We start from the raw sequence: 26,559 nt of genomic DNA, 5'->3' as shown, positions 1-26,559 counted from the left end.
AATATTTAAATGAGTGCATGCAAAGTGATTACCGCTGCAGAGACAGAGAGGGAGAAGACAGGGCAAAAATGGCAAAAAGGGATTTAGAAAATGCAAAGAAGCACATGATGTTGTATTGATGGTGAAGTTCCCCCCGCAACCCTCTACCCACCTCCAGCCTCTGTGTTTCCTCTCTGTCTCAATCAGTCACCGTCTTTCTCTGCCGTCATGTGTCTCATTTCGCTCTGGGTGCCTGGTTTGTGTCCAGGATGTTGGATTTTTACAGAAGAAAGATGGAAGAGGAGGATGGAGGGAAGACAAGAGGGGGAAAAGTATGCTCACACGGACACGCAACATCTCATCCTGTGATGCATTTCTAAGGCTTGATGAGGAATACACGGAAAGAGCCAACGGTTAAACACGATCATTCTAATGAACTAAAGATATTCTTTGTAAGGAGGAACCAACCTGATGAGACAAAAGTTATTTATTGAGTGCCTGGAACATGCAAACAATTGGACTCCAGCATATTTGATGGTTCTCTTCGTTGTGAAGAATGAACGACACATAGGAATATGTTAGTATTTACAATTATCCCAAAGTTTTCTACCAGACCTGTTCTTTCCTATCAGGATTTATAGACCAAGTCAGGAACAACAACCATCAACAGGATCAGCATCAACAGGCTAATGGATAAAAGCAGTGTTACTGTTCCATTATGAGTATTTGTTTAACAAACTATGTATTTAGTGACACTGGGTTTTCAACTAGCTGGAAGTTGTTTTTAAATTTTTTAGTGGAAATGTTCCTCCTTTTGTTTTCTAGGTTTACATTCAGTCAATTTTGGGCTATATTAGGATCAAACAGCTTTGGACTAGCTGAACAGGAGATGTAAGATTTTAGCACCAGACTGACTCAACATCTCTTCCAGCTACTAATTCGTCCCTTTACTTCACTTGCTCCTCTTTGTGTTTGTCCATCTCTAAAACTTGGCTTTGGGCTTGAATGCTTATGAGGGTTATATATGTTGAAAACTCAGAGAAAACTATTTTATATCTGCTCATGATGCCATTTGGTCCTGATTAAAGGGAATGTGACATTTTATAAATATTAGCCATCGGTGATCAGTAACGGAAGGGCTCAAATGGAAGAAAAAAAGTGATTTGGCCTCAAAGTTTTCTACTGGTCTTTGCACATCCAGGTAAAGGGTGTTTCCATGTCTTGTAAATAGGGTAACACTGTACAAAAATATGGTCGTACAAATTTTTGCACAGTGGTTTCTCACTCAATAATCCCTTTTATTGATAAAGGGCTGTTTCGCCATTTTAAGACTCTACAAAGAGCTAGAAGACTTCAGGGAATGCTGCTCTATATTCCCACTTAAACTATTTCAGAACAAAAAAATAAATAAATAAGGAACCCCGTTATCCAGAACCAGATGACATTTCTGTAAGTTCTTATCTGAGCAAACAGGAAGTCCTTTTTTAAACAAACTGTGTGGTTAAACCTTGACCTGATATGTGCATGCACCTTTCAGACCCTATAAAATGCATCATGGCTGTACTATCTAAAGATACAAACACCCAGGCTGGGGTGAGAGAGGCAAACCAATACTTGCAGAGGGAGAGAGAGAGCGATACAAACCAAAGTAATTACCACTTCAAACAGGCCATCGCTTCATCCGAGAGGCCTCCCAGCTTTATTGAAACAACGCACACACATACACGCACACAAAAAAAACAAGAGCAGTGGGGCTCCATAATGCCTCTAAAGTACAGACTGCTGTATCAAACACACACACACTCTAGGTTGAAGCTCTTTATGCAGTTTAATTTGGAAGACAAATAAGCATATGGTAAATATTTTCACGACCCACCACCGAGTTCTGTCATTATTTATGAAAAACGTGTGTGAACGTTTGAAGCGTTTTCGTCATCGCCGCGTTTTAATATTGGAATTACAGCTGGTGGTGTAAGAATAAATGAAGTGCAACAAACAGAAGCGAAAAAGGCTGTGAACGCAGCACACATACAACCCGTCAGATTGAAAAAAGGTGTCATCGTCTCGGAGTTTGTCAGAACTTCCCCCCTCTGCTGCTCTTCTGTGTGTGTGTGTGTGGACTTGGTTAAATGTCTGAATTAAAGCCTGGCTGATGGGGCTTTAAGGGCTGCACAGCATCGTGTCAGGTACTGTTAAACACTCCTCGGTGAGAAGCACTCACACAGTGTGCAAACCTTAAAGGAAAACTGACATGTTTCTTTATTTTAATCTGCTGTCACTGTGTGGTGCCTGCTAACCAGGCCAATGCTCACCTGAGACTATGAAGGTGTTTGACCTGACTGTTGCCAGTAAAACTTCAGCAGATTGGCTGCAATACGTTTTTTCAAACTGCCTCCAATGATGTTTGGTTATCTGTGTTGTCAGCGCAGATAAGAAATAGTCATTGTCTGCTTTATTGTTTATTTTGACTAATTCAGAGGCTTCGTGACCAACAAAACCTTGAGTCGGAGAAGGACTTGCTGTATGCTATTAGTCTGTCAAATATTTTATACCTGGACTCTGACTACTTAAGGCCTGTCTTAGCAGCTTCATGAACTTTTAAGCTTCTGCTATACATGAATTTCTCCTGAGTCGGACAATAAAGGCCATTTCTATTTTATTCAATGCAATTTTGCATTTTTTTTAGGTTTTCTCAACAGTTTTTTTTTCTACATCTTTTATTTATTTATTCTACATAAAAAATTGTATGGTAGCAACGGGTAAAAACAATTATATTATAAAAGTAACATATTACATTATACTTACAGAGTGCCTACGGTGTAGTTATTTGTGTTTTCTTTCAGGGTTGAAGAACCCTCCTATTGGTGGTATATGTGAGGAATATCTATGAAGTATGTAGTAGAGAACTTAAAGGCCCCAAAATGGTAAAGAAAAATGTCTCTTGTTTGGGTTCCTGTTTATCGTCATATTGATTTTTAAAATGTTTAGAAGGTTAAATTTGCCTCGCATCATCCTGTGGATCTCCTCAACATCCGCACACCTTCATGACCAATCACATCAACCAGCTACTTTCTTCACAAAGTGTTGAGATGAAAGTTGATGCTAGTAGCATTCACTATGACCCCACTACAACTGAAATACCTTACATGGTTTAAATCACAACAAACCATTCCATTTCTACCCATTGTTATCTATTCAATGAAAAAATACAATATTTATCAAAGGCATATTATTTATAAAAAATAAATTAACATAACTTTTCATACAAACTAATAACAATGTATCCTGTGAGCACCAGAATGTTATTATATATTGCTTCTTACTATATCTTGCACACATGTTTATTATTTTTCAATCTCATTGTTTCATTTTGTTTTGTAAACTTTATATTAATATCAGTAGATTTTCTTCTTCTGAACGTGATTCATCTTTGTTGTTAAAGAAATATAAATCTTCCCGCAAAAAGATAGAAGGCACACCTTGCTCTGAGCGGTCCATTTTTATTTAGCAAAGTTTTTAAAAAGGATATCATTTTAAACATGCTTGACAATATGTTGAAGATAAGAAATGAACTAGAAGAACTTATAATCATGCACATATATGTTTTGCTTATCAATGACATAAAATTATATGTTTTAAATTTATAATTAAAAATGAAAAAAAAAAATACTACAAGAGGGAAATTTGCCTGAGACGTGAGATTACACCTACTGAACCTTGTCAATTTTTCTTAAACTGTTTAAAAATTGAGTTTCATTGCATACAATAATTATCTCTTTAAATATTTTTCAATCAAATGTCTAATAAATCTATCCTTGCCTTATGGATCATAAATCATTCTGAGATGTAGTTTTTTTTTTTTAGAAGGTGAACTATAACTCGTGCTAAAATTGGTCACAGAAAGCCTAACACTGATAGAGAAGCATGTTTTTACTGCTCAGGAGGGGGAACACTTCATGCTCCACATTTCTCTCTTATGTCTGACTTTAACACAACCGGTTAAAGACAAGCTATCAGTTACAGAACAGGAACACCTTTTCTAATTTAAAAGTTTGAAATAAAACAGAGGACTGCTTCTGCTGCATCAACCTGCAGGGTGCCAATTACACCGCCCTGATCAGTTTTCCCTCTGCTCCATCTCTGTCCCCACCTACAACACCAGGTAATAAAAGGTGTGAAGGGAAAAACTCCATCTAAGTCAGAAAGAAAACTTCTTTCCCAGCTTGTCGCTACCCTTCCCCCCCCAGTGGCTGCAAGTCGTGCGTTTTCTGCAAATTAAAGCCCGTGTTGATTAACAAAGCGCTCTGTCCTTTGCTTGTGTTAATAAGGTGCAGCTTGGACGTATGCATCATGTGGAAACTGTGAAATACCGAGGGTAATTTTGCAACATAAAATCTTATTGGAGCAATATAGTTTACAGCTGCCGCCGCAGTGCACGTCCAATTGAGCCACTAATGTTTTTGCTTTTAATATGAAAATTATTATTACGCTTTCTGTTATAAAGAAATATTGTGCAATTACGGTTTCCAGCATGTGGGGCTGATTCCACTGGAGAATTGCAGTCGGATATATTGCAAGCATTTGAAGCAAAGGGAAAATATATTTCTGCACATAAATATGAAAAACTAATGACATGAACTCAATTAGCACCGAGCTAGGGAGCTGTTTTTTTTCTTCTTTTTTTCTGTCGTGTCCACAGCAGTAAAACTCCGCCTTACAGAGACTTTAGTGCTTGATGAAATAATAATGAAGTTCAGGTCCAAACACCATTTCCACCAGAGGTCAGACCACAGACTGACATTTTCGCATGACATCTTTAAAACGGAGTCTGAGGTGTTACCTCCAGGTGGCTTTGAACAAGAGTTTGCAACTGTATCTACTTTTATTCATAACCATGCAGACAGAAAAGGTAGCGCAAACTGTACTATAACAGAGGAAATATGTCAGTCTTAGCAGACAAACAGAAATGGGTCTACAATTAGTTTACTTATGCAAACTAAGTAAACTTGTGATAAAATTACTTCTTTCAGCAGTTTGCAAACATATTTTTGACATTTTCTTATACACACTTTCCCTGGTTGGTCTGTATTTTCTGTTCACTTAAGAAAACATTTGTGCAAATCTCCTGATCCAACTTAATAATGTCCTAAAATATCTTTACAATGCTGAAAATTGTCAATGAAGCTTGCACTTATAAGCAAGCCTTTAAGTCAGCTTTTGACATCAATTTAAATCTTGTTGCATTAAAATTTTGCTAGAGAGTCTGAGGAACATAAAATAAAATGAAAATTGTAACATGAATCTGCAAAAGCACACTAAGCGAGGGCTAAAATCAGAACAGGAAACAGAAAAATGTAGCAACATGTTTCATGTTGACCACTATGGCCTCAAACTACACAGAATATCTACTTTCATTTGAGATTCAGATAACTACAGTTTGGAATCAAACAGCATTCCCTTTTGTTATTTAATAAAAATCATAAAACAACACCCTTCATCATCTATAAACACAACTAATATCATGACTTTGGAGGACTTTTTTCAAACTTAAAAAAAGTCTGATTAAGGTTAGGGACAAATGCTTTCATCTAAAGTAGGTGTCTCTATTAAACAATCAATCAGTCAAATTTTATTTGCATAGCACCTTTCAGCAGCACTGCATTTCAAAGTGCTTTATATCATAAAAAACACAATAATACAAAGTCAACTTAGAGAAAATGTTTTGTTGCTGGTATGAATACAAATCTGAACTGGTCAAAATTTAAGCAGGGCCATACTTGCATAGCTAATCAGACACATTTGGAAACTTTTATCTTTAAGATATATGTGAATGCATTCTGAGTCCTGACCCTTGCTTAACCGCTGGTTTGTTGGTGATTTTTACCTAAATCTGGATTTTGGTGAATTCCTGTGGATTTCTGACTTCCAAAGTTCTCTGGGAATATTCACCCTTTCTCCTGTGGAGTAATTATATTGACTGGTTTGAGAGATAACTGAAAAAAATGGAAGAAACTTGCCTCTTTTTAATCCCCCTCTCTGCCTTCTCCTTCCACTGTGTTTTTCCTCTTTCTTTCTTTTCCTGGCTTTGCTTATTTGAATTTTAATGAGCTTTTCACCTTTTTAAGCAGATGGCTTAGGCTGGATTTCTCCACGCGAGTTGGGGTGAGCCTCTCTGTCATGTTTTTGCACAGTTTGTTTCAACGAGCCGAGTCCTTGAGGGGGTTTAGAGCTCCGAGTGTGGAAGGCGTCTGTCCTCTCTCTGTTGTCCTCCCTCTCTAATGAAATGAACTTCTCTCTCTTTCTTTCTGCAGCAGCAACACGACGGGACTGATCCACAAAAACTGAAAACATGTGTGCTCAAAGATATGCAAACCCAAATACTCTCTTTGTAGCAGACAGACCTGAGAGTTGGAGGTCAGAATCTGGAAATGCTGTTTTCCAGATCAGTTAAACCCTCAAGGATCTCATGATTAAAGTGAAGATGTTCCAGCATGTCTTCCACTCATTTTGCATTCTAATTTGCTTGTGGTAATATTAGGTTTGCAATTTAGATCAAAATTCAATCAGTTTCTGATTATCATCTCATTTTGCAAAAACTGACATTTTCAGCTGTTTCTGAGTACAGATACGCCTCTTTTCCAAATGCAAAGTATATTAGTATAATGGAGCTTCTGCAAACAAATTCTGTTGCATCCAGTAAGACTTGAAAATCAGAGCTGATTTGAAACAGTTGCATGCTCTCCACATAATCTTCTGCACAAAAGCAGCAGAGCTTTTTTCCCCCATGCTGTCAGTCTATACAGTGGAAAAATATCTATTATGAGATGCAATTTTCAAAATTTACCTGCAAACAAAAATCTGATCTGTGTGCATGCCACACACATTATTCTAACTGGATGCCAGAAACTATTTCTCATCTGAGCAGAGCACCTGATTCCACATGTTTGCTGTGCCTCCTACATGGCCTGTCAGCAAGTCGCTGTAAGAAATTATTTTGGTTTTCTATCAACAATTCAGCAATTTTACCATTCTACCACTGAAGCAATATTGGTGTTAAATATGGCTAATAGTTATCATGTTAATAGAATATCCCTCCTGAGCTGCGGATCGCTTCAGCTCCTCCAGAGAAACAATGGGCCTTTTGGCTGCTTTCCTTATAATTGCATTCATTGCCAGGCCTCCCTGATTAGGTGGAAAACCACGTTTTTGTAGATTTACCGCTACTTTTTCCATTTTCTACTGATGAACTACAAAAAGATCTCTGAGAAGTTCAAAACTTGGGACATTTTTTAAAGACCTAACCCTGCTTTAAGCTTCTCCACGACTTCACTGATCTGCTTTGTTCCTTGGTCTCCATGATGTTGATTATTTACCAATAAAACTCCAAGGCGGTCCCAGGAAAGTTGGATTTATACGGAGATTGAAGTAAATTAAATAATAAGGTGGTTTTTGAAAGTATTTTGGTTTCAAAAGAATTTAAATGGGTTGGAAATAAATACATGACTTGTTTACAAAAAAAAGGTATAAAATCAATGTATTCTAATACTTCTTAATGCTAGGTTTGTTCTATCAATTAAAATTGTGACTAAATACATAGAAATCTGTGGTTTTCAGGTGAAAAAATGTGACAAAAATCAGTGCTGTTCAATATTGTACTGCTCATTTAGAGAGTTTGATTTAATAAAAAATAAAAACTGAGTCTAAGCAGACCTATCCGACTCTGTCTCCAACTCTAAAAGTTAGGAAAAGTCCCAGTTTAGAATAGTGGGAAGGTTATGCAATGTTGAGAAAATACACTTGCAAGCTAAAATGATTTCGAAAAAATTCTACAAATTTTACTTAAATGAACTTTGTTTTTCAGATTTTATTTGTATAAAGGTGTTCTTTTTGCATGCGTGTGTCGAAGAAAATGTGAGCTTCCTGAAAGTAATAGTGTGTCTCTGTCCTGCCTACCTGCTGGAGTGCTCTCCTGCTTCGGGCAAATTCCTTTGGTGGGCGTCTTCTCCCCTCTCTCCACTCCTTCTCTTCGTCCTCTCCCTCCCACCGCCTCCTCCTCCTCTGGTGTCACCTGGATGCCGATCTCCACCGGCTCCACCACCTTCCTCAGCTCCCCCCGCTGGGCGTAGTGATGAAGGCTTTGCAGACCCCCTCCTACTCCTGCTCCTCCTCCTCGGTCATTCAACTTGTCGTAGCAACCGTTGGGCAGCAGCGGTGTTTGGCACTGCTTCTTCTTGTGCTCGATGAAAAGGAGGATGTCGCCCAGCGGGAAGGTGAGTTGGCACTGGCCACAGGTCAGCAGGTCGTGATCGACGTGGAGGCCGGGCGGCAGTGTGTGGGCCAAGCTGGGCTCCAGAGCGTGGCCAGGAAGGCCGAGCGGGTGGGGGGGCGACGGGTCGGAGAGCAGAGCGCCATCTGGATGCTCAACTTCCGCTACAGTTAAGAGAAGAAAACAGGTGACAGGAGTCAACATCAGTCTGGATTAACTTCAGCAGGAGCTGTGAAAAATAGTTTATCTTTTTTTTCACAGACACATCTTTAAGTCTTCTCCTCTAAGAACAGAGACAGAAAGAATAGAGAAATGGACAGCAGCAGGAAGAAGCGGCCGAATGACACAGATCCAAACAGTGGAGGTTATGATTGACTCTGAATTGTGACCTTTGCTTTCTATTCATCCACTCTGCAAACTCTGATGCACTCAGCAGGATTTGATCATAAACTCAGAAAGACTTCAGACGCAGCAGCTGTCTGTGAAATCTGATGGTAAGATTTCCACAGACACATTTTCCAATCCAAAAACAAAATCAAATCAAGTAGGCTTCCACTTCCACTTATTTTTACTGAAGTGGCATTATTAAACTTATTAATGTCCGTTTTGATCACAACAGGTTGATATAAGCCGACCCACTTTTGTCTCAAATTCAGCTCTCAGTTTACTCTGCAAATTCGTTGTTGGTATATGAAAAAGAGGAGGCTCAGGGGAACTATAAAAATCTGGGTTTGATTCCTCATCATGCCTGTAAGATTCATTTAGTTTCTCTTAGTAAAACTTAGATGAGGACATAAACAATCCTCCAAAGGAGAAAAACTTCATTTTTCTAACTGTATCATGTCTGTGATTCATGATTCTCTAGTTCATGGACGTGGTGTCCAACCAGACTATAAATGTTACTCCTCATCATCACCTCTGTTTCTAATGGACGAAGGATTTAGCTGCAGATCTCAAACTCGATAGACCTGCTGCTTTTTAACACAGAGCTGATCAACTTTCAATTAGAGATATAGTCTAGATTTGATCCTCAGAATATCAGTAGACAGACTGAAGACAGATGCAGGCATGCTTATCTGTTTTCTACGGCTGCAGGAAGTGTGTGAGAGTGTGTGAGCGTGCGGGGGTGGGGGTGTGTGTGTGTGAGCAGGTGTACAGCATCAGAGCTCCGTCAGCCCACAACCCTGCTTCTTCTGCATCATAACATGTTTGTCTGAAGCACACACACGCATACACACATGCACACATGCATGCATTATTGTGTTTGTGGCCTGCAGGCTGCAGCCATCTGTCCTCTGAAATGATCAGCCATGTACAGTACGGAGTGTGTTTCCTAATAAACATCAGAGAGAATAAAGCCAGTTAGCTGACCTGGAACAAACCCAACGCGCGAACACACCGCAGACTCGATTTCATCTGACATGTCAGTTATTGTAGTAATGCGATAAACACCGACAGATGTGAAATAGGCAGCTGTCTTCCTGTGGGTTGATCAACTGGAACAGAACGATTCTCTTAAAACCACAAAAAAATTATCAAATTTACTCAGATGTTTGTTAGTTGTACTGATAAATCGCTGTGTAACGTTACATTCAGCATGTCTGAGGAGACGCTCTGCACGAAAACAAAACCGTAGGTTTGGTTTTGAGTATTTTCTCTTCTTTTTTGCACGCCGGCACGGCCGACAGTTTGTATGCAAATGATGGCGTGGAGGAGGAAGCGACACTGTAGCCTGATTTACCTAATAAGGTTTATGTGAGGCAGCTGAGAGCGCTAATAGGATGAAGGAGGGGAAAAAAACAGAAATGGGCAGAATTTTTAAAAATCAGTAGAGATGCGGAGCTCCGATGAAATGCAGAGTTAAAAATATTCCGTTTGCAAATTTGGCCCAAGCCGCCTACCGTACCTGTGGTTTGGCTTCATTTGGTGGCCATCTACTATTGCAGCTTGAGATACCAGCAAATGGTATAAAATGTTTCCTTTTATTCTGAGCGACTTAAGCTGACAAAAAAAAAAAAAAAGCCAGTGTGTGTTTTTTTGTGTGCAGCGAGCTCTGAAATCAAGATAAAAATGTTAGTAAGGCGACACACTATCACACACAACCACACACTTTCACGCAGGATGGTACTGAGATATCAAAATTTGATTTAAGTTAATTTCCTCTAAGCTCATTTTGCTGCCGCATGCAGCTGCAGCTGGATGCAGAAGCTCTGCAGACACAAAGTTGTTCTTGCTGTGCATCAACTATTTTTACTTTGCAACTTGTTTTGACAGAGCAACTGGAGATGAATCTGACTGTGTTTGTGCAGAGTGTACGATGTGTTTTTCGGTTTGCAGGTGTTTCAGGATCAAACCATCACCTTCTCGCTCTTCTGTCGTTTCCTGTCTACTGTCAACCATCAAAACCAGAGCAAGAAATACATAAAAAAGTACTCATGTTGAGTAGCAAATGATTCCAGGACAAGAACGGGAATCGGATGATATTTGTTCCCCTATTCTGTGGACAAATCCTCCCTGTTTTGAATAAAACTAATTTTAATCCACAAAATGTGACATTTTTATTTTTACTTCTGTCTGTTTTGTCGTTAGGTTTGTCAAATCAATGAAGCATGTCGTTTTAGTTATACAAAAATCTGTAACATTTAGAGTTATTTTGATTTTCATGTACAGACTCGAGTGAAAAGAAAGATCCAGTAGTTTAAAAACAGTGTTATCTCAACCAGTGCTGGATGATGCATTATGACACCATGAATGTCTCCATTTTTCACAAATCAAAGTGTGTTGTTTTTGTAAGCATGAAGAAAGCTGTATTTTTCAGACAGCTGACTGGCAGTTCACAGCCACAGGTTTATAGCACTGTGCTTTACGACGTCAGAAGAAAAAATCCTGTCACTCCTGCGTTTTTCAGGAACGGTATGGTGGAAAATTTTAGCAGGTTTTAAATGTCTTTTTTTAAATACTTTTTTGATACCACTAGCCAGCCCATGTCTACTACAAAACACTTGGTTCAGCATAAAATTACCCCAAATTAATCACTCCCACCCTGAAAAATGTGTGGAGATGAAAGACTAATCCCATAGGGTTGTTACTAGAATTATTCTGTTATAAACTAAAGAAAAAGTCCAGAAAATATGCTTAAATCCTTGCACTAAACGCACAGTGAGTGAGGCCTTGTGAAGTTTTCACTGTAAATAAGACCCAGAAGTACACAGTGTGCAGTTGCTGACAGTTAAAGAGGTGAATGTGGTCTTCCAGGACTGATGTCATCTGATTAAACACACACTCACACACGCCACACCACACCACACACACACTGCAGCAGCGCTCCCAGCCTGATAGCTCCCCCTAGCTTAAGCCGAGTGAACACCAACAGGAGGAGGTGCTGAAGTGCAAGCAGACAACAGTAAACCTCAGCTGAGCACGCCAGTACTCTGGTATGCAGGCGTGTGTGTAAGCGTGTGTGCAGCCATGAGTTCAGACATGCTCTTGCGCATTCGTGGACTTCCATGCAGGATTTAAATGCTACAAAAGCAATAGGAAACTGCACCGGTTTACAAAAATCAAGAGGGGGGGAGGATGGGGGGAGGACAACAAATATCCCTTCACGTTCTGGTTTAAGTAAATCAGCACGCACATCTCACGCGTTCAGCTGCTGTTTTAGTGACCCTAAACTGAACCGGTGCGTTTATCAGAATCCGCTGAGCAGGAGAGCAGTTTCATTTGTGGCATTTTAAAGGCTCCTCTCCGCCTCTAACAAAGACTTCAACCCCAGCGGGGTGCACGGCTATTTGACAAGCCGAAGGGAAACATGCATCTCAAGTGGGCGACTGCAATTTACACGGAGCACGTGCGCGCGCGCGTGCGTAATGAAAGCTGTAGTCCTGTTTGCGCCTCTTCACACTCCATCAGCCTCCTTGGAGGAGAGCCGGGCTTTCTCTTTCTTTCTTTCTTTTTTTAATTCACCGTGCATCAAATCAGACAAAACCCGAAACTGTTTTGATTCTTATTGTCTCTGAGGGACAAACTCTGCACATGATCAGGAGATTTCTCACTCTGGATTGATTTATTTTTTTCCTTCCTCCTCTTTTAAGTGCTTGATGTGAAAAATGTGCAGAGCTGGATTTACTGGAGACGATAAACATGCATATTATTCCTCAGATTCATTCACCAGTTGGTTCCAGGACCAATTCATTACTGAATCTAAAAAGAAAAGGCTGTCACACTTTAAGATGGAAAAAGTCTCCATAAACAGAACATCCCCTAAAAAAAAAAAAAAAAAAAAAAAAACATCTGAGCGCTTCATGACCAAACTTCATTTAAAAAGTTTAGCTTCACCATCTCCACACGCTCTCTCTTAATGCAGAATTCAGATTTTAAAATGCCATTTTTTGAGTGTTTTGCAAAAAATTTTGAATAAAACCCTGCGCATTCAAACCTACATCTGATGGATTTTAGCGCATGCCAACACAAGAGGAATTATGTAGATTTTGGGGGAGGTGTGTACATTTACATGTCTTAGTTCTCATATAAATATGTGCATCTGTGTGTGTGCACATGCGAGTTGTCAAGCAGAGTAAATCCAGGACCTTCGCTTGCACATAAATTACAGAACGTGGTAATGCACAAGAGCCTGAACGCGGATAATTCAGACGCGTCCGACCGACCTGCACACAGAACAACTACGCAAACAGGAAGCTCGCTTATTAACCTGTAATCTTTCGTTCCACCTGACTTCCTACATCCCCATTTTCAGCTTTCTGATAAACTTACAGAGCGCACCAAGTGACGCTCGGCAGGCCTCCCGGGAAGCTGCTGCGCAAAGTTGCGGCACTTTTCTTTAAAAAGAGAAAGAGAGAGAGAAAGACAGAGAGAGAATAGTTTAAGATCAAGCATTCACTAAAATTCCTTTTTTCCGTGCATGCAGGTTGGCCTTACAGCAAAGCGGAATTTGTGCACAACCAGGCTGTGGAATTAAAATCACATCCAGTGCAAAAAAGTTTGTTAAAACATTTAAGGTAATTCAGTGCGTGTTGTCCCCCTGCTGCCAGGACAAATCAGCCCGAAAAGTGATCCGAGGCCATAAACAAAATAAATATCTTCATGCTTAGATGTCTGAGAGAAGAAAGTGCCAAAAGAAACCTAAAAGCTTCACAGATGAAAACTGTTTGGAGTCTAAGGATTAATATGAGGGAGTCAAATGTCACACAAGATTAAATGTCAGAGATGTTTGTCTTTTCTTTTGAAGAAAAACTAAATTAATCAAATTTAATACATCATTTCTCATTTAGAAGATAACTTTTGACCTGTAGATTGTGTTTGTCACTTATTAAGGGAGCACATTTTAATTTGGTGTCAAATAATCCAAACGTTGTGAACAGGTTACATATGGTGGAAAATGAGCTTTGTAACAGTCTGAACGGCACTAACAAAGTGATGGGAAAAATCCCATATTTACGTAGCGGCGTCTGTTTAACTGAAGCCATTTTTCTTAAACAGTTTTTTAGAAAAGTTATGTTGGTGATTTATTTTTTAAATAAAATGAAAACAAACAATCAGTCTCTGAAATGAAACAAGAATAAACTGTACAAAAGTGTGTTTTCGTGTAGAAAAATATGTCAGGAATCTGACAGATTAAACTGCCTTTCTTAATCTAAAATATCCATTTCTCTGCTGAATAAATCGTAGCTTCACAGTCAGCCAGGAGCGGAGCACCGATCTCGTCTCGGGACGGACCTCCGGCTCCTCCGTGCGCGGCTCCTTCAGCTGCGCACAGTTCTTCGCCCTCCTGAGTTCGGACTGTAAATTCTGAGCTCCAGTGACAGCGTGTTATTTTGCACCGAGCAGATCAGATAAGCGCTTTAAAGAATTTGACTAATTCCTACCAATTAATTATGAAAAATGGGAGAACAATCCCTCAGGGGACACTTCACAAAACTTTCCGTGCCAAATCTGAATTTTTTATTTATTTGTTTCTATGCACTCAGAAAAGACAAGAAAAAAAGAAACAAAAACAACATCGGAATGTGAGCGTGAGAAAAGTGATGCAGGGAAACTTACGCGTGATTTCTCTCTGGGACAGGTGCTGCGGGTTCCCCTGCTTTCGTCGGGACATCGCCCTGGCATTTACACTGGCATCGCCCGGAGAGCTGCGCAGGAAAGGTCGGCTCTCCTCCTCCTTCTCCCTCTTCTCCTCCTGCGGCTGCTGCTCCTGCACACGGCCAAACTGGCCCCAAAATTCACTGGTCACCCCCAGCTGACCGCTTCGCACCGGCCCCTGGTGCGGCCCGCGGACTGGCCCCTGCGCGGCGGATCTGTCCTCGGTGGGCAGCGGCTGCTGCGCTCTGCGGTCACCGGCCGTGGCGCAGCGCTGGGCGCCGGGGCACTCGCTCGGAGCTCGGTGCCAAAGTGGTTGCGCGCCTCCCTTCTTGGAGCGCGGAGGGAGGGGGGGACAGCCGGGCTCGTTCCTCCGTAGCTTTCACACCATCCCCTCAAAGGAGCGCGGAGGAAAAAAGAGGGGAGCGGAGAGGCGGCGGGGTCACCTCCTGATGGTCTGTCCGTCTCAGTGTCCACTCTCCGGACACTGGACACTGTCCGGTCCTGTGTGGAGGAGTGACGCGGGTGGCTGGACTTCAGTTGACGCGTGTAAAACAGGAATCCAGATTTCTTCTCGCCAAGTGGTGGGCACCTCCAGCGCTGCACTCAGCGTCGGCCTCTCAGACTTTAACTCTTGCAGTTAGAGCCCGGCACTGGTCCGAGGACGGTCTGTCACCCTCTTTTTCTCTTTGTGCTCGCGGAGGAGTCTCGCATCCCCCCGGCGCGCGCGCGTGGCTCTGCGCGGCTCTCTGGCTTCTACGGTGGGAGAAAACTCAAGTTCAAGTGCGGACGTGACGTTCAGTCTGCGGTGAGAAGGGAGAGTGGAGACTGAAGAGCACTGGGGGCGACTAGTGGTAGCTTTCACACACACTCTCACACACTCACACTCACACTCGGGCATGTGTCGCGCACGGCAGCAGTGGCCACAGTCGCTCAAGTCATCTCCGCGCCACGGAAGCGTCGCTGCGTAAGCGGGATTGGTGTTTTCAGTTGGAGAAGTGACCCGAAGCGCGTGCACACCTGCTCGGACACTGTGCACGAGCACTCCGTTTGCAGGGCAGTCTTTTTTTCTTTTCTTTTTTGTAATTATCCGCCGTTTAAATTCTCTGTAAAGCTTTAAATGCAACTGATTGTTAGATTTATTCGGACTTTACAAAAATGACCTTTTTGTGTTGCACGTGCACAGAAGTAAAACAAATTCACCCTAGAAGCGAGTAGAGTATTTTACTAAAATTAGAACTGACCCTCAATTCTTTTATCAATTATACAACTGATCAATTTGGGATGAAGATGCCATGTCTTGCTCTTCAGTTGTGGCCCTTGCTACACGCACACAGACACTGTTCACACGCAAATATTGATCTCACTCAGATTCTAATAATATAAGTGGCAAAAACTGTTTCCTAATTTAATTCTTGTTTATTCGATTGTAATGATAAGGTATGGGCGTCGGAGAGTTTTTAAAAAATAATTTAGGTGGAGATGTGCGTTAACGTGGCAGCTTTGTGACCTCATAATGTCAAATCAGCTTCGGAGAGAAATGAACATCTAGAGGTGTGAATTTAAGAGTGAGACCCTGTTATTCACACGTTAAACTGGATTAATTTAATTTTACTTTTTTTATTTAAATGGGGTTTGGATAGCACTGAGGGCTTTAAAGGCGGCTGGAAACTGCATTTCCGCGCTCCTCCCTGGCACCACCTTCACTCTGGCTCCCATCCTCACACACCTCCCTCCAGGTGAGACGCCAAAGCAAGAGGAACATTTAGGATGTTTTTTTTGTTGTTTTTTTGCATTTGATGGGAACGCGCCAGTGTCAGAGGGAGCGGGGTTTTTTTTAATTATTTTTTAAAGCCGTGGTCGCTCAAACTGACCAGAGAAATGAAATCGCTCCTCTCCCTTTTTTTTTTCTTTTTTTTTTTAGTTTTCTCTCTGAAGAGCGTGGAGGTTGCAGCAGGCCCGAGGTTTCTTCTCATCCATCACAACCTCCAAACCTGCGGTTGTTGTCCTGATTCCTACAGATTTCCGTACTTAGTTGGGGAGATTGCAGGTGTATTCTGCAGATCAGCCATTTTAACGTGTGGAAGAATCCCTGCAGCCCCTGTCTCCCCATCATCAGGCCACAGAGTAGACTTAAAACATTCAAATTCTTTCAGCAATTAAATTGAATTAATACATCAGTCTTCTCTGCGATTTAAAAATCAAATTGCAATCAACTTTTTGGAGAAGAGAATGAGGCTTTCTTCACTGCGGCCAGCATCAGCATCAGCATCATGGGCTTCTTGTCCTTGCAACCTGATTGGCTCATTAGTCAGATGGGCGACAGGTGCATCATTCCGCTTCCTTACTGGACGTTTTTCCAGAGGTGATTTCTCACTTAAAGGCCATCAGTGTGAGTTATGGCGTCCTGCTTCCATCCGTCCCTTCATTTGCATATATATGTATGTGCGTGTTTGTTTTTATGTTAATTCTAAATAATTCCTTCCTTCACTTCTTTTTTTTTTTTTTTTTTTTTTTTTTACTCCATCGCATCGTTTGGCGCGGTTAAATTTTAATTAGAGGGACGTGGAGGTGTCCTTTGGAGTTTTAAGATCACTTTGCCGGCAACTGTTCACCGCTAAACTGCTAATATTGATGTTTACGAGTGGAGATGCAGGCTGGCAGATTAAACTTGATGCGGGGAGAAACAAATGTGCACTTTAAGAGGATCTGAGCTGTGAGAGGAATGTTTGATGTGTGCCTTCACTCTTTCTTCTTCTTCCACTTTTTCAGCCAATCAGGAGCTCTTTGTTTATTACAAAGACATCCATCTGAACAATAGCCTAATAAACATCCTTTATATGTGTTCGCTTTCTTTTCATAAAGAAACTGATATAAAAAATAAGTGATTAAAGTGTATTTTTCTGCTAAAATATTAAACACATAAAATCACACTAAAATATAATTCATAATAATTTAATGTAGATTGAAACTTAAAATAAATTTTAAAAGCGACACATTCTGTAAGAAGGCGTCCTTCTTAACAGCAGCCATCAAGTCTTAATGTCAGCTTCGTCCATTAAAGGGACGATTCGCTTCTCTGATCCTGTCTCCAGTGATGAAAAGCAGAAAAGAAAAGGCTGGAGGTGAAGTGATGAGCTTCCGAATGATGACCCTCGGAGCTCCGACCAGCGGTGCAACACCACCCTCTGTTGGTGATCTGCTGCCATAAGCGAACACTGAGTTCCTCTGATTCAGCTGGAGTGTACGCCACATTAATAACTGAGACTGATTACCTTCAGAAAATTTCTTAAATTGAATCAAGCAATATGTGAAAACCATGTCCAACTCATGATCACCCAACATGTTAAAGTCTCAGTTGTCTTCTCCTTGACTTTACAAGGTCCTTATTTTGTTGTAGAGGATTTTGGCCCCATGAAGCATTGCTATACTTTAACTGACATTTAATTCAGTTGTTTCTGCATAGCCTTTATCATAAGTCTGGACCATTGAAACAGTTTTTATTTTCTTATTGAGACATCTTATTGTATATTTACTGCTGGGTTTGGGATGATGGTTCAGTTGGGGACAAGCTTCATCTGTAGGGACACATTACTTCATATTTGACTCTAGATCATGTCAGTATCCAGCAAAGTTCATGGTTGGCTCAATGACTGCAAGGCTTGACTAAAGCTCAAGCCTGTGCCATCAGCGCCCCGACACTTTGTGCTTCATTTGAACCTTTGCAAACATAAATCATGCTGCCATACTATATTTCAGGAGAAAATGGTTTGTCCGCCAGTCCTTTGTAACAAAAACATAGTTCAGTCTTCCTGTTCTGTCATCAACTTTAGCATTATGCTAACTGAACCCTGTGGAGTCTGAGACGGGGTGTAAGATGCTTGTAATATTCCCCAATTTGATTTTTGGGGAACATTCAATCCTACAATGACAGGCAGTTGTCTCAGTGTTTTTCCACTTTTGAGTAATATTTTGCCTTCCAGAGAGAACAAACATCAAGTCAGAAATGGCCTATTACACAATGAGCAGCTTCAACATCTAACACATTACCTAAATTTCTGCTTTCATTGAGGCGTTTATTCTTATAATCATTTAAAATTTGCATTTAATTAGCAGCATCTCACCAACACTTGTCAAGTTAATATTAAACGCTTTTATAACTGCCCAAACATCACTAAATCTAGCTCAAATAACTTCAAAAGTTTGGCTCCCAGTATTAAACCTTGTGGAACACCATGTGTTATTCTCTTAAACTGACTCTGAACGTTGATTTTTATGTACTCAACCTATTTTCCAAATCAACTTTAAACCAACCATTTTCAACAACTCCTACTCTATGATGTTCACATTTTTACAGCACCTGGCTAACTTTACCTCAACTCCTGTAGAAGCAGCAAAGGGGCTGTGAATGAGTGTGAAGTGAATAAAAAGCAGCTGTGATCATCTCTGCACAGAGCAGAGAGCGTTTGAGGGCCAGCGGAGGAGCGCAGAAGCCCTTAAGCACAATTACAGATATCAAAGTTGGAATTATTCCGTTTAAAGGGAAAAATGCTAATCACTGATTTATTTAGAGCAAGTTAGCAGAAGTCTCATGACACAAACAAGTGTGCGCTCCCACTTCAGGACCTTTTATCCTCCCCTCCTCTGTTTTCAAAGAGAATTATTTTCACCTTCATTAATTCCAGCAGAATTAAAGCAGCGGGTAATGCATGTGTTGGTCGGTATTAATTTTCATATAATGATGCTGAGAGAGGAAATGAGAAAAAGGGATACGTAGCGTCCTAATTAGGTTTGCCTTCAATTAGAGGCTATAAATGAGAAAGGCAGATCTCCAGGGCTTCAAACGTTCACAATACTAAAAAAATATTTGTTTTTCCAAACTAGAGTTTTGAGGGTGATGGGTGGTGTAGTGGCTATTTCAGAAAACACCCAGATAAAAGAAAGTGAAAAAGTTTTTGGAAAAGTTGTGAAAAATCTAAAGTAAAAAAAGCATTTGGTGACATTAGATTTTACTACAAATATTGACCACTACATCCTGCGTCTCATTTAGTTTAAATTGACCAATCAATACTTTTATTTCAGGCTGCAACAGAAAAAGGAATTTAGCACTGGTGATTTTTTTTTTTTCAATCAACAGGTCAGCAGGTGATCATGACTATGTGGGGTCACAATTCTTGTCACTGTTATTTGTGGGTCAGAATCTTAAATGTTTACCAGCTTGTCACAATCTGAGGCATTTACAGAACAATTGGTTTTAAGTACCGATGGATCAGTATTCAAAGAGATTGGCTGAACAAAATTGACACACTCAGCTGATTAAGTGCTAAACTTTAAGCACTTCTCTCACAGGTGAAGGAGTCCTGCATGTGAAAAACCAATCAAGGACTTAATAATGATCTGAAGCTAAGTGACCTCAGCAGAAGGAAAACAACTAAATCAGGTCCTTTTTGGCAGTCTGACTGCAGACCCTTTTCCACCAGAGCCTCTGGAGGAAGCAGAGAAATACACAAACAAAAGAGTGAGGGAATGCATGACTACACACAGACACACACGCCCACCCACATTATAATGTTGGCATCTGATAGGAGAACGAGGCACTGCCAAAGCTTTGCATTCACCACAATTAGCTCCGTCCTCTGACACTCGTCCCAAACGCAGCAGAGCCAAATCCTTGCTTTTGTGTTAAAGGACCTCTTGTGTCTTTTTCATCCTCCAGCACTGACACGACTTTTGGCTCCGCAACCTGCCTCTTTGTCTTGTTGTGGGCAGGGAAAAAAAAGAAATAAAAATCAAGAAAACACACAAACACGGTAGCCAAGTCACACAAATCTACTGCGGCTTCAGTTAAACAGGAGCAGCAGTGAGGTTAATTAGGAGAAGAGGGCTGATACAGTACAGCACCGATCAGGATAAGAATCTGAAATCTGGAGATTTGAACCACTTCTTTGGTTTGTGGTAGCCAGTGTGTTTATCTGACATCTGTTTATCCTGAAAGCTGAAATCTCAGTTTGAGGGAAACTAACAATTTTAGACTGAATGGAGCAGACCTATGTCTTGTTATACATAAAACTCTCAAACAGGCACAAAACCTGGAAACGAGCAGCACATCAAGATTCCTGTCCAGAGGTGAAATGGGATCAACTTCCTAAATCCTAAATTGCATATAAGAGTTGATTTTTATTGTTTTAAGTTTGTTGTTTTTTTGGTATACAGAGAAAACTGTTGAAAAATGTCAAACATTCTGTACACAAGCATGCAGATTTTGGGTCCAACTCACTAATAACTCCTTCATTGGGATGCCGAACAGTGAACATCAAGTGGCAGAGACCATCAAAATCTCCACAATATTTTTTTTTTGTTTGAGTTTGTTGCCTCTTTTCATTTTATACCACTCTGACCATTATCCTCCGCCATCAATAGGACACACAGCTGCTGCTCACTTCATATTTTCTGCTTTTCAGAACCCTGTAAGCCCCTGAAAAGCTCAAATCTTCCTGTCTACCAACAACAACCACGCCGCCATGTTCTACATCATTCAAATTTCCTTTTATTCCTGGTTCTGATACTCATGTTCAATTTCTGTACGTTGTCTTCACCACTTCTACATGCTTGACAGGCTGTGCTGTGATCCTGAGCTTACAAATACACTGCTCAAAAAAATAAAGGGAACACTCAAATAACACATCCTAGATCTGAATGAAAGAAATATTCTCATTGAATACTTTGTTCTGTACAAAGTTCCATTTGCACAACAGCAGGTGAAATTGATTGTCAATCAGTGTTGCTTCCTAAGTGGACAGTTTGATTTCACAGAAGTTTGATTTACTTGGAGTTATATTGTGTTGTTTAAGTGTTCCCTTTATTTTTCTGAGCAGTATATTTGAGCACATGGATCAATGACAAATTATGTTTTTCAAACCATATGGAACATCTGTTGGAAAAGCTCAAAGCTGTCCGTGGCTTCCTATATAGACACCAATCCTGTTTGAAGCCTGACATAAGGAAAAAGCATGTAAAAATAACTTTCCTGAAGCTGCTGAACAATGGAGACATGATCTACATGAATGCAGCTTCCTCAGCTCTCCATTGTCTGGATACAATATTTCACAGTGCTTTACGTATTGTCACAAGTACTGCCTGAGGACCCACCAATGTGAACTTAATGCTTTGCTCTCGTGGCCTTCACTGAGACAAAAGAGGCAACGACATTAGCTTTATTTATTTATCAAGCGGCCTTGGGCAGACTACTACCATATTGTGTCGTCTTCTGTCTACCAGCAGAAAATAAAAACAGAGGGTTTTATAGAGTGGTGCAGGGCATAAAATGTAAGTTTTCATGTTGATTACCAGCCTGAGTGTTTGGCAGCTCTGATTGAGATCCTCAAGTTCGTAGTCAGCTGGTCTGAGGTCAGATTCCAGTTTTGACTGATGTTGTTGACCTGCGGTTTACTGTCTTCCGCTGCCCTCTCCTGGTGGATATCTTCAGGTTGGAGATTTGATCTCAACATAACTCATTAGTCTTTTCCAACCTGCAATAGGATGACAGGATTCTTTTATTCAGTGAATTGTTTAAGGATGGTTTTTCCTCTCTTCCCCATCCATCTATCATCCTCCCGATCCCTTGCTTCTTTTCATATATTTGGGCTGACAGTCAGGCTACTGGGCACAGGAGCCCATGGTGCCAAAGCCATCATGTCACAGAGTGTGTGTCCACCTGAGCGACCGAGCCGTGGTCAGAGAGAGCGGTGGATGGCAGGTCGTGGGGGAGAAGGGGGATTCTGGGTCAGAGCTGCTGAGGTCTGATGAAGATTAGGTGGGACACCAAGTCTGGGCCTCTTCACCGCTCGCTGGTCAGCACACCGTCATGCCTGGCCGGTTGTGTGTGAGGAGATCAGGTCTGATCCGAGCTGATTTAGTCGACTCTGTCCTCTCAGCTGCGTCTCCTGACAGGCCGTCACACCATAACCAGGACAAACACCAGAGAGGTGGATCAAAGCCACTGCGTGCACCTTTGAGCTCTCCTCCCAACTCTGGGGTGTAAAATAAGCAGCATTAGAGTCAGAAGTTTGATTGAAGCCTCCTCAGAGTGTTCTCTTTACATCCTTACATGATTGGTCCGCTCTGTGCGCTGAATATAGATGCATCGCCAATGGTTCAAACCCAATAAAAGAGTACAAACTGTTTGTAGATGTGGTAGTAATGATGTATGGAGAGTGGGCGACAACTTAGCATATCGTTTTTTTTCTTTTGTTTTAGCTATGTGTTGTTGCAGATGGTCAGTCCATATGCATGTGGGTGCAGAACAAGAGAACTTGACAATCCCTCACTAAATTTTGAATTCCGGTTTAGATGGAAGAAATGAGAGGTAGCAAAAGATGGAAAGAAATGTGTTACTGACCAGAAATCCAACACCTGTCAAAAAACTGGCAGTGATTTAATATCACAAAGAATAATATATGAGTAACATAAAAACCAGAGATGTACACAATGCTCGTCACTTTTTGATTGGACACGGCAATAGAAACCTCAAATAATCACCCACTGTGTAAAATATACTGCTCAAAAAAATAAAGGGAACACTTTAAGTGTTAAACACCTGTTTAAGTGTTCCCTTTATTTTTTTGAGCAGTGTATATGCCTCTATCAAAAGTCATCACAGTCTTTCGTGACGTCATGTCAATAACAGTTCATATGCTTAGGACTGGGCTTTGCAACGTTTCATCTGGATGACAGTATAGCACAACACTGAGGTGGCAAGACAAACCACGAGAACCTTAAAATAACGTTTTCATCATCAATCTGGGAAAATGTAATAAGGCCATCTCCAAACTTGAAAACTCTAAAGATCTTCATAGAAAGAGATTATTCACAAGAGGAAGACATTTAAGACAGCTGCCAGTCTACTCAGGAGTAGACATCCGATATAATTCACCCTAAAGACAGAGTGTGCAATGCTGAGAGAAATCATTGGTACATTGAGGAGCTCAAAATATTCTATGATTAGTTGAAGCTTGAGCAAAAATGTAAATGGAGAATAATCAAAAATTCCTCCACAATCAGGTTAGAGACAGGTCAGATTTGTATTTTTGTTTTTATAAAAATCTGTAAATTATCTTCCAATAATTTACAGATATTGTTCTCTAATATGTAAAACCTTTAAACTGAAGCTACCTGAGGTTTTACTACAAGTGCCAATAGATACTGTATATCAAGGACAACACATTTATGTGAGTAACTCGTATGTCCTCTGCTGCAGACTGATCTTGTTGAGGGCATTAGGGATCAAGTAAGTGATTGATCTACATGTCAGGTGACTAAATAAGGCTTCTGCCCACATCTTAGTTCTATTGTGCAAGACTGAAAGAAAGAGGCTAAATGAAGGTGTAAATTGGGTAGCAGGAGCAAAGAAACCAGTTGAGCTATTGGTTTATTTCCACTACTGTAAAATCTACAGAAGTGCAAACATTTGTGCTAGTTTGTTTTTATATACATCCAACGCGGCCGACATCAAATAAAACCCTAATGACGTCCTACTATGAGAACTGGTAATAACACATAGAAATCTCCAGCTTACTAACTAGAGGGAAGCTGTTTTCAATCAAGCTGAGCTGATTTTGTGGCTGTTGGTCAACATAGTGATGTGCTGATGCTACCTGCAGTGTATTCCCCATGGCAGCCAGTTGTCCTCAGGCCTCCATCAGCTCTAACAAATGAGCCTCTCTGCTGGGCAGGTGGCTGTGCCTCCACCACCTCCTCCTGCTGCTGCTGAGAAATGATTCTGGAAGGGTTAACCCCCTTTCCCCCTTCCAGCTCTCTCTCCCCCTCTTCCTGCCCCTGACTTTCCTCGCCTCCATCCACCACCCCAATCCACCCCACCCCACCCCACCCATCCTCCATCTCCCAACATCCATTTGCAAATGATCCGGCTTGTCTGCATATTGTCACTTGCAGCCGGCCTGGCCATTCATCACCTGTCAGCGACTCCCAGCGCCCTCCACACTTAATTGTTCCCTCTCTGACCTGCAGAATAGAGAGTGATGTTCCTGCTCCATGAGAGGAGAAAGAGAGAAGGAAAGAAAAATACAAGAAAAAAAAATCATGGTCAGTCTTCATTTTTCTGTTTCTAGGTCGCATCAGAAGAACACACTTATGCATACAGGATTTATGGCTGTCATCGTCCAGTTTCCCTTTTCCTTATGTTCTCTCCGTCATTGCATGTTCTCGTCTTCATTCTGTTTTTACTGTCCAGTCATAGCTCAATATTTAGTAACTTTACAGCAACTGATTGAAGAAAAAACCAAACCAAAAATAAAAAGAGTATACAGCCCATTTTGTTCACTTCCAGCAGTGTCTCATTTTTCAAAAGCACTGGCGATGTTTAGCCTCTTCAGACATTATCCATGATACATGCAGTTCAAAACATTGTATACAGTTGGAGTCGCAAAGAGGTGATTCAAATTGAAATCAGAAGAAGGATTTCCAAGTATGTAGAATGTTTGTGTCTTAAATGAAACCTTGTAAAAGTAAATGCTCTGTTTTTGTGGACTCTTTGTTGAAAAATGGACTGTCACAAAGTTTTGTGAAATAGCACCCTACCTGAATCTGATTTTAAGCAAACCAAAGCAAATAATAAATAAGCAAATATTCCCAGAAACAATCCTAAACACTGACAGCCTTCACAGAACAGTTCCAAACAAATCCAAAGTAAGGGATATGTAAACAATAAGCCTCATATAACAAGATTCTCCAGCCGGTCGTTCTGAGAAAAGCGAAAAGCAGGTAAAAGAATTATTTTTAACTCCATTATACAGAAAAGTGTCATTTCCACCCTGAAGGTATAAATGACTTGCATCCTAAAGTGGGGCAGATAAGGCATGTAGTAGAATAGATTGATGGATCAATAGACAACGGCAGAAACAGAAGTTGTAAAATGTAACACTTCCTTATTTAATAAAGAGAAAGTCCAACCCCCATTTGGATCATGAGCTTTAAGTTACGACTGAACAAATAAGATCAAAAATACATGAACTTAGATGAGCTTCCATGGATGGATGGATCAGATGGGGACATTGTCTCATTTTCATGGTATGATTGTCTCAATGGACAAAAAAACATTGCATTAGTCCACCAAAGGTTTTTGTAAGTGAGGTAAAAGACCACCATTCTTTCATGGCACTGAGAAGCCAACCCACTTCATCACCATCATTCTGACATGAAAACTTTAACTGTCAGTTGTCTTTATGTCTTCATTTGTCACACTCTCCATCCCTTAAGCCAGGCCAGCCCTCCCATCCATTCACCTCCTGAATAATAAAAAGATGCTTCCATTATGAGATTCCAGTAGCGTTACATCACAGTCAGTCATTTTCCACGGAGGAGAGGAAGATCTGGGACATTTTTTATAAGCACGGGGAGCTAAAAATGCTTATCTATCTGGGAGGTAATAAATCATTTTAAATACTTATATACACATGTAAATCCTCTTTAAGTGAAGCAACACATCTGAGGCAAAGAAATTACCAATCGTGTCCAGATGACCAAAGTGTACTTTATCAAAAACTCATGGTCGCCCTGATTTTCTACCAACAAACAGGAACCAGCTTAGAAATGAAGCTTAGGATGCAAAATAACACACAAACAAAGATGGGAACACAGCTCTGTCCATAATTTGACCTATAAATACCTGCCATCCCTGCAGTGTGCTCCCACAGCGAGCTGGACCGACCTGGCTGAGGCTGCTGATTGGCAGTTTATAATTCATACCCAAGGATTTGACAGGATTGCTGGTCCCAGGTCTGTTCGTTGCACTGACACAGAGAGCACTAACAATAGTGGACAAGCCTTGCTCTCTGCTGCCCATCATAGTGCCCATTATAATAATATATTCAAGAATTAAAGGGCTTTTATCTTTGGCAGCCATGAATTATAAATAATGCACTTCAAAATTTAATTGCTCTGAATTAAATGATTCAAGATAATGTTTCTTTTATAAATTTATAATAGGGCCAGAGGGCAGGAGATGGGAAAATACACTCAATAAACCTTTTTTGCCCAGCAGAAGGTGAAGAAAGAACAATAGATGGATGGAGACTTTGTGTCATAGAAGAAAAGGTAAGAAAACTCTTGAGGAATAAGAAATGACTGTTTAATCTTTGGATTTCTGGACTGGATCTCGCTCTTTTGGAATACTACACGTCTTTTGGGATTTGATAAAATAACCA

General features: G+C 40.7%; 1 protein-coding gene and 1 long non-coding RNA gene across 3 annotated transcripts in view; one reads left to right on the top strand and one right to left on the bottom strand.

Annotated features, from left to right (window-relative positions):
- Positions 1–15,115, bottom strand: part of bcl11ba (BCL11 transcription factor B a) — a 40,629-nt gene extending 25,514 nt beyond the window's left edge. The window contains exons 1-2 of the mRNA XM_028000020.1: positions 14,303–15,115; positions 7,933–8,409 (exon numbers count right to left, since the gene is read on the bottom strand). Coding sequence (XP_027855821.1) covers positions 7,933–8,409; positions 14,303–14,357 — 532 coding nt within the window. The 5' untranslated portion in view covers positions 14,358–15,115. The remainder of the gene's footprint in view (positions 1–7,932; positions 8,410–14,302) is intronic.
- LOC114133889 (uncharacterized) lies at positions 15,047–17,183 on the top strand. Of its 2 annotated transcripts, none has more exons than XR_003593304.1 (2): positions 15,047–15,146; positions 16,263–17,183. It is a non-coding gene; the product is annotated as an uncharacterized LOC114133889 (long non-coding RNA). The 2 variants fall into 2 exon arrangements; XR_003593303.1 differs by having other exon boundaries at positions 15,080–15,192.
- Positions 17,184–26,559: the final 9,376 nt, after the last annotated feature.

The sequence above is a fragment of the Xiphophorus couchianus genome, chromosome 19 (assembly GCF_001444195.1).
Source record: "Xiphophorus couchianus chromosome 19, X_couchianus-1.0, whole genome shotgun sequence".
Taxonomy (NCBI): domain Eukaryota; kingdom Metazoa; phylum Chordata; class Actinopteri; order Cyprinodontiformes; family Poeciliidae; genus Xiphophorus; species Xiphophorus couchianus.
The sequence above is the reverse complement of the archived record's forward strand: the minus strand, read 5'-3'. Positions and strand labels throughout refer to the sequence as shown.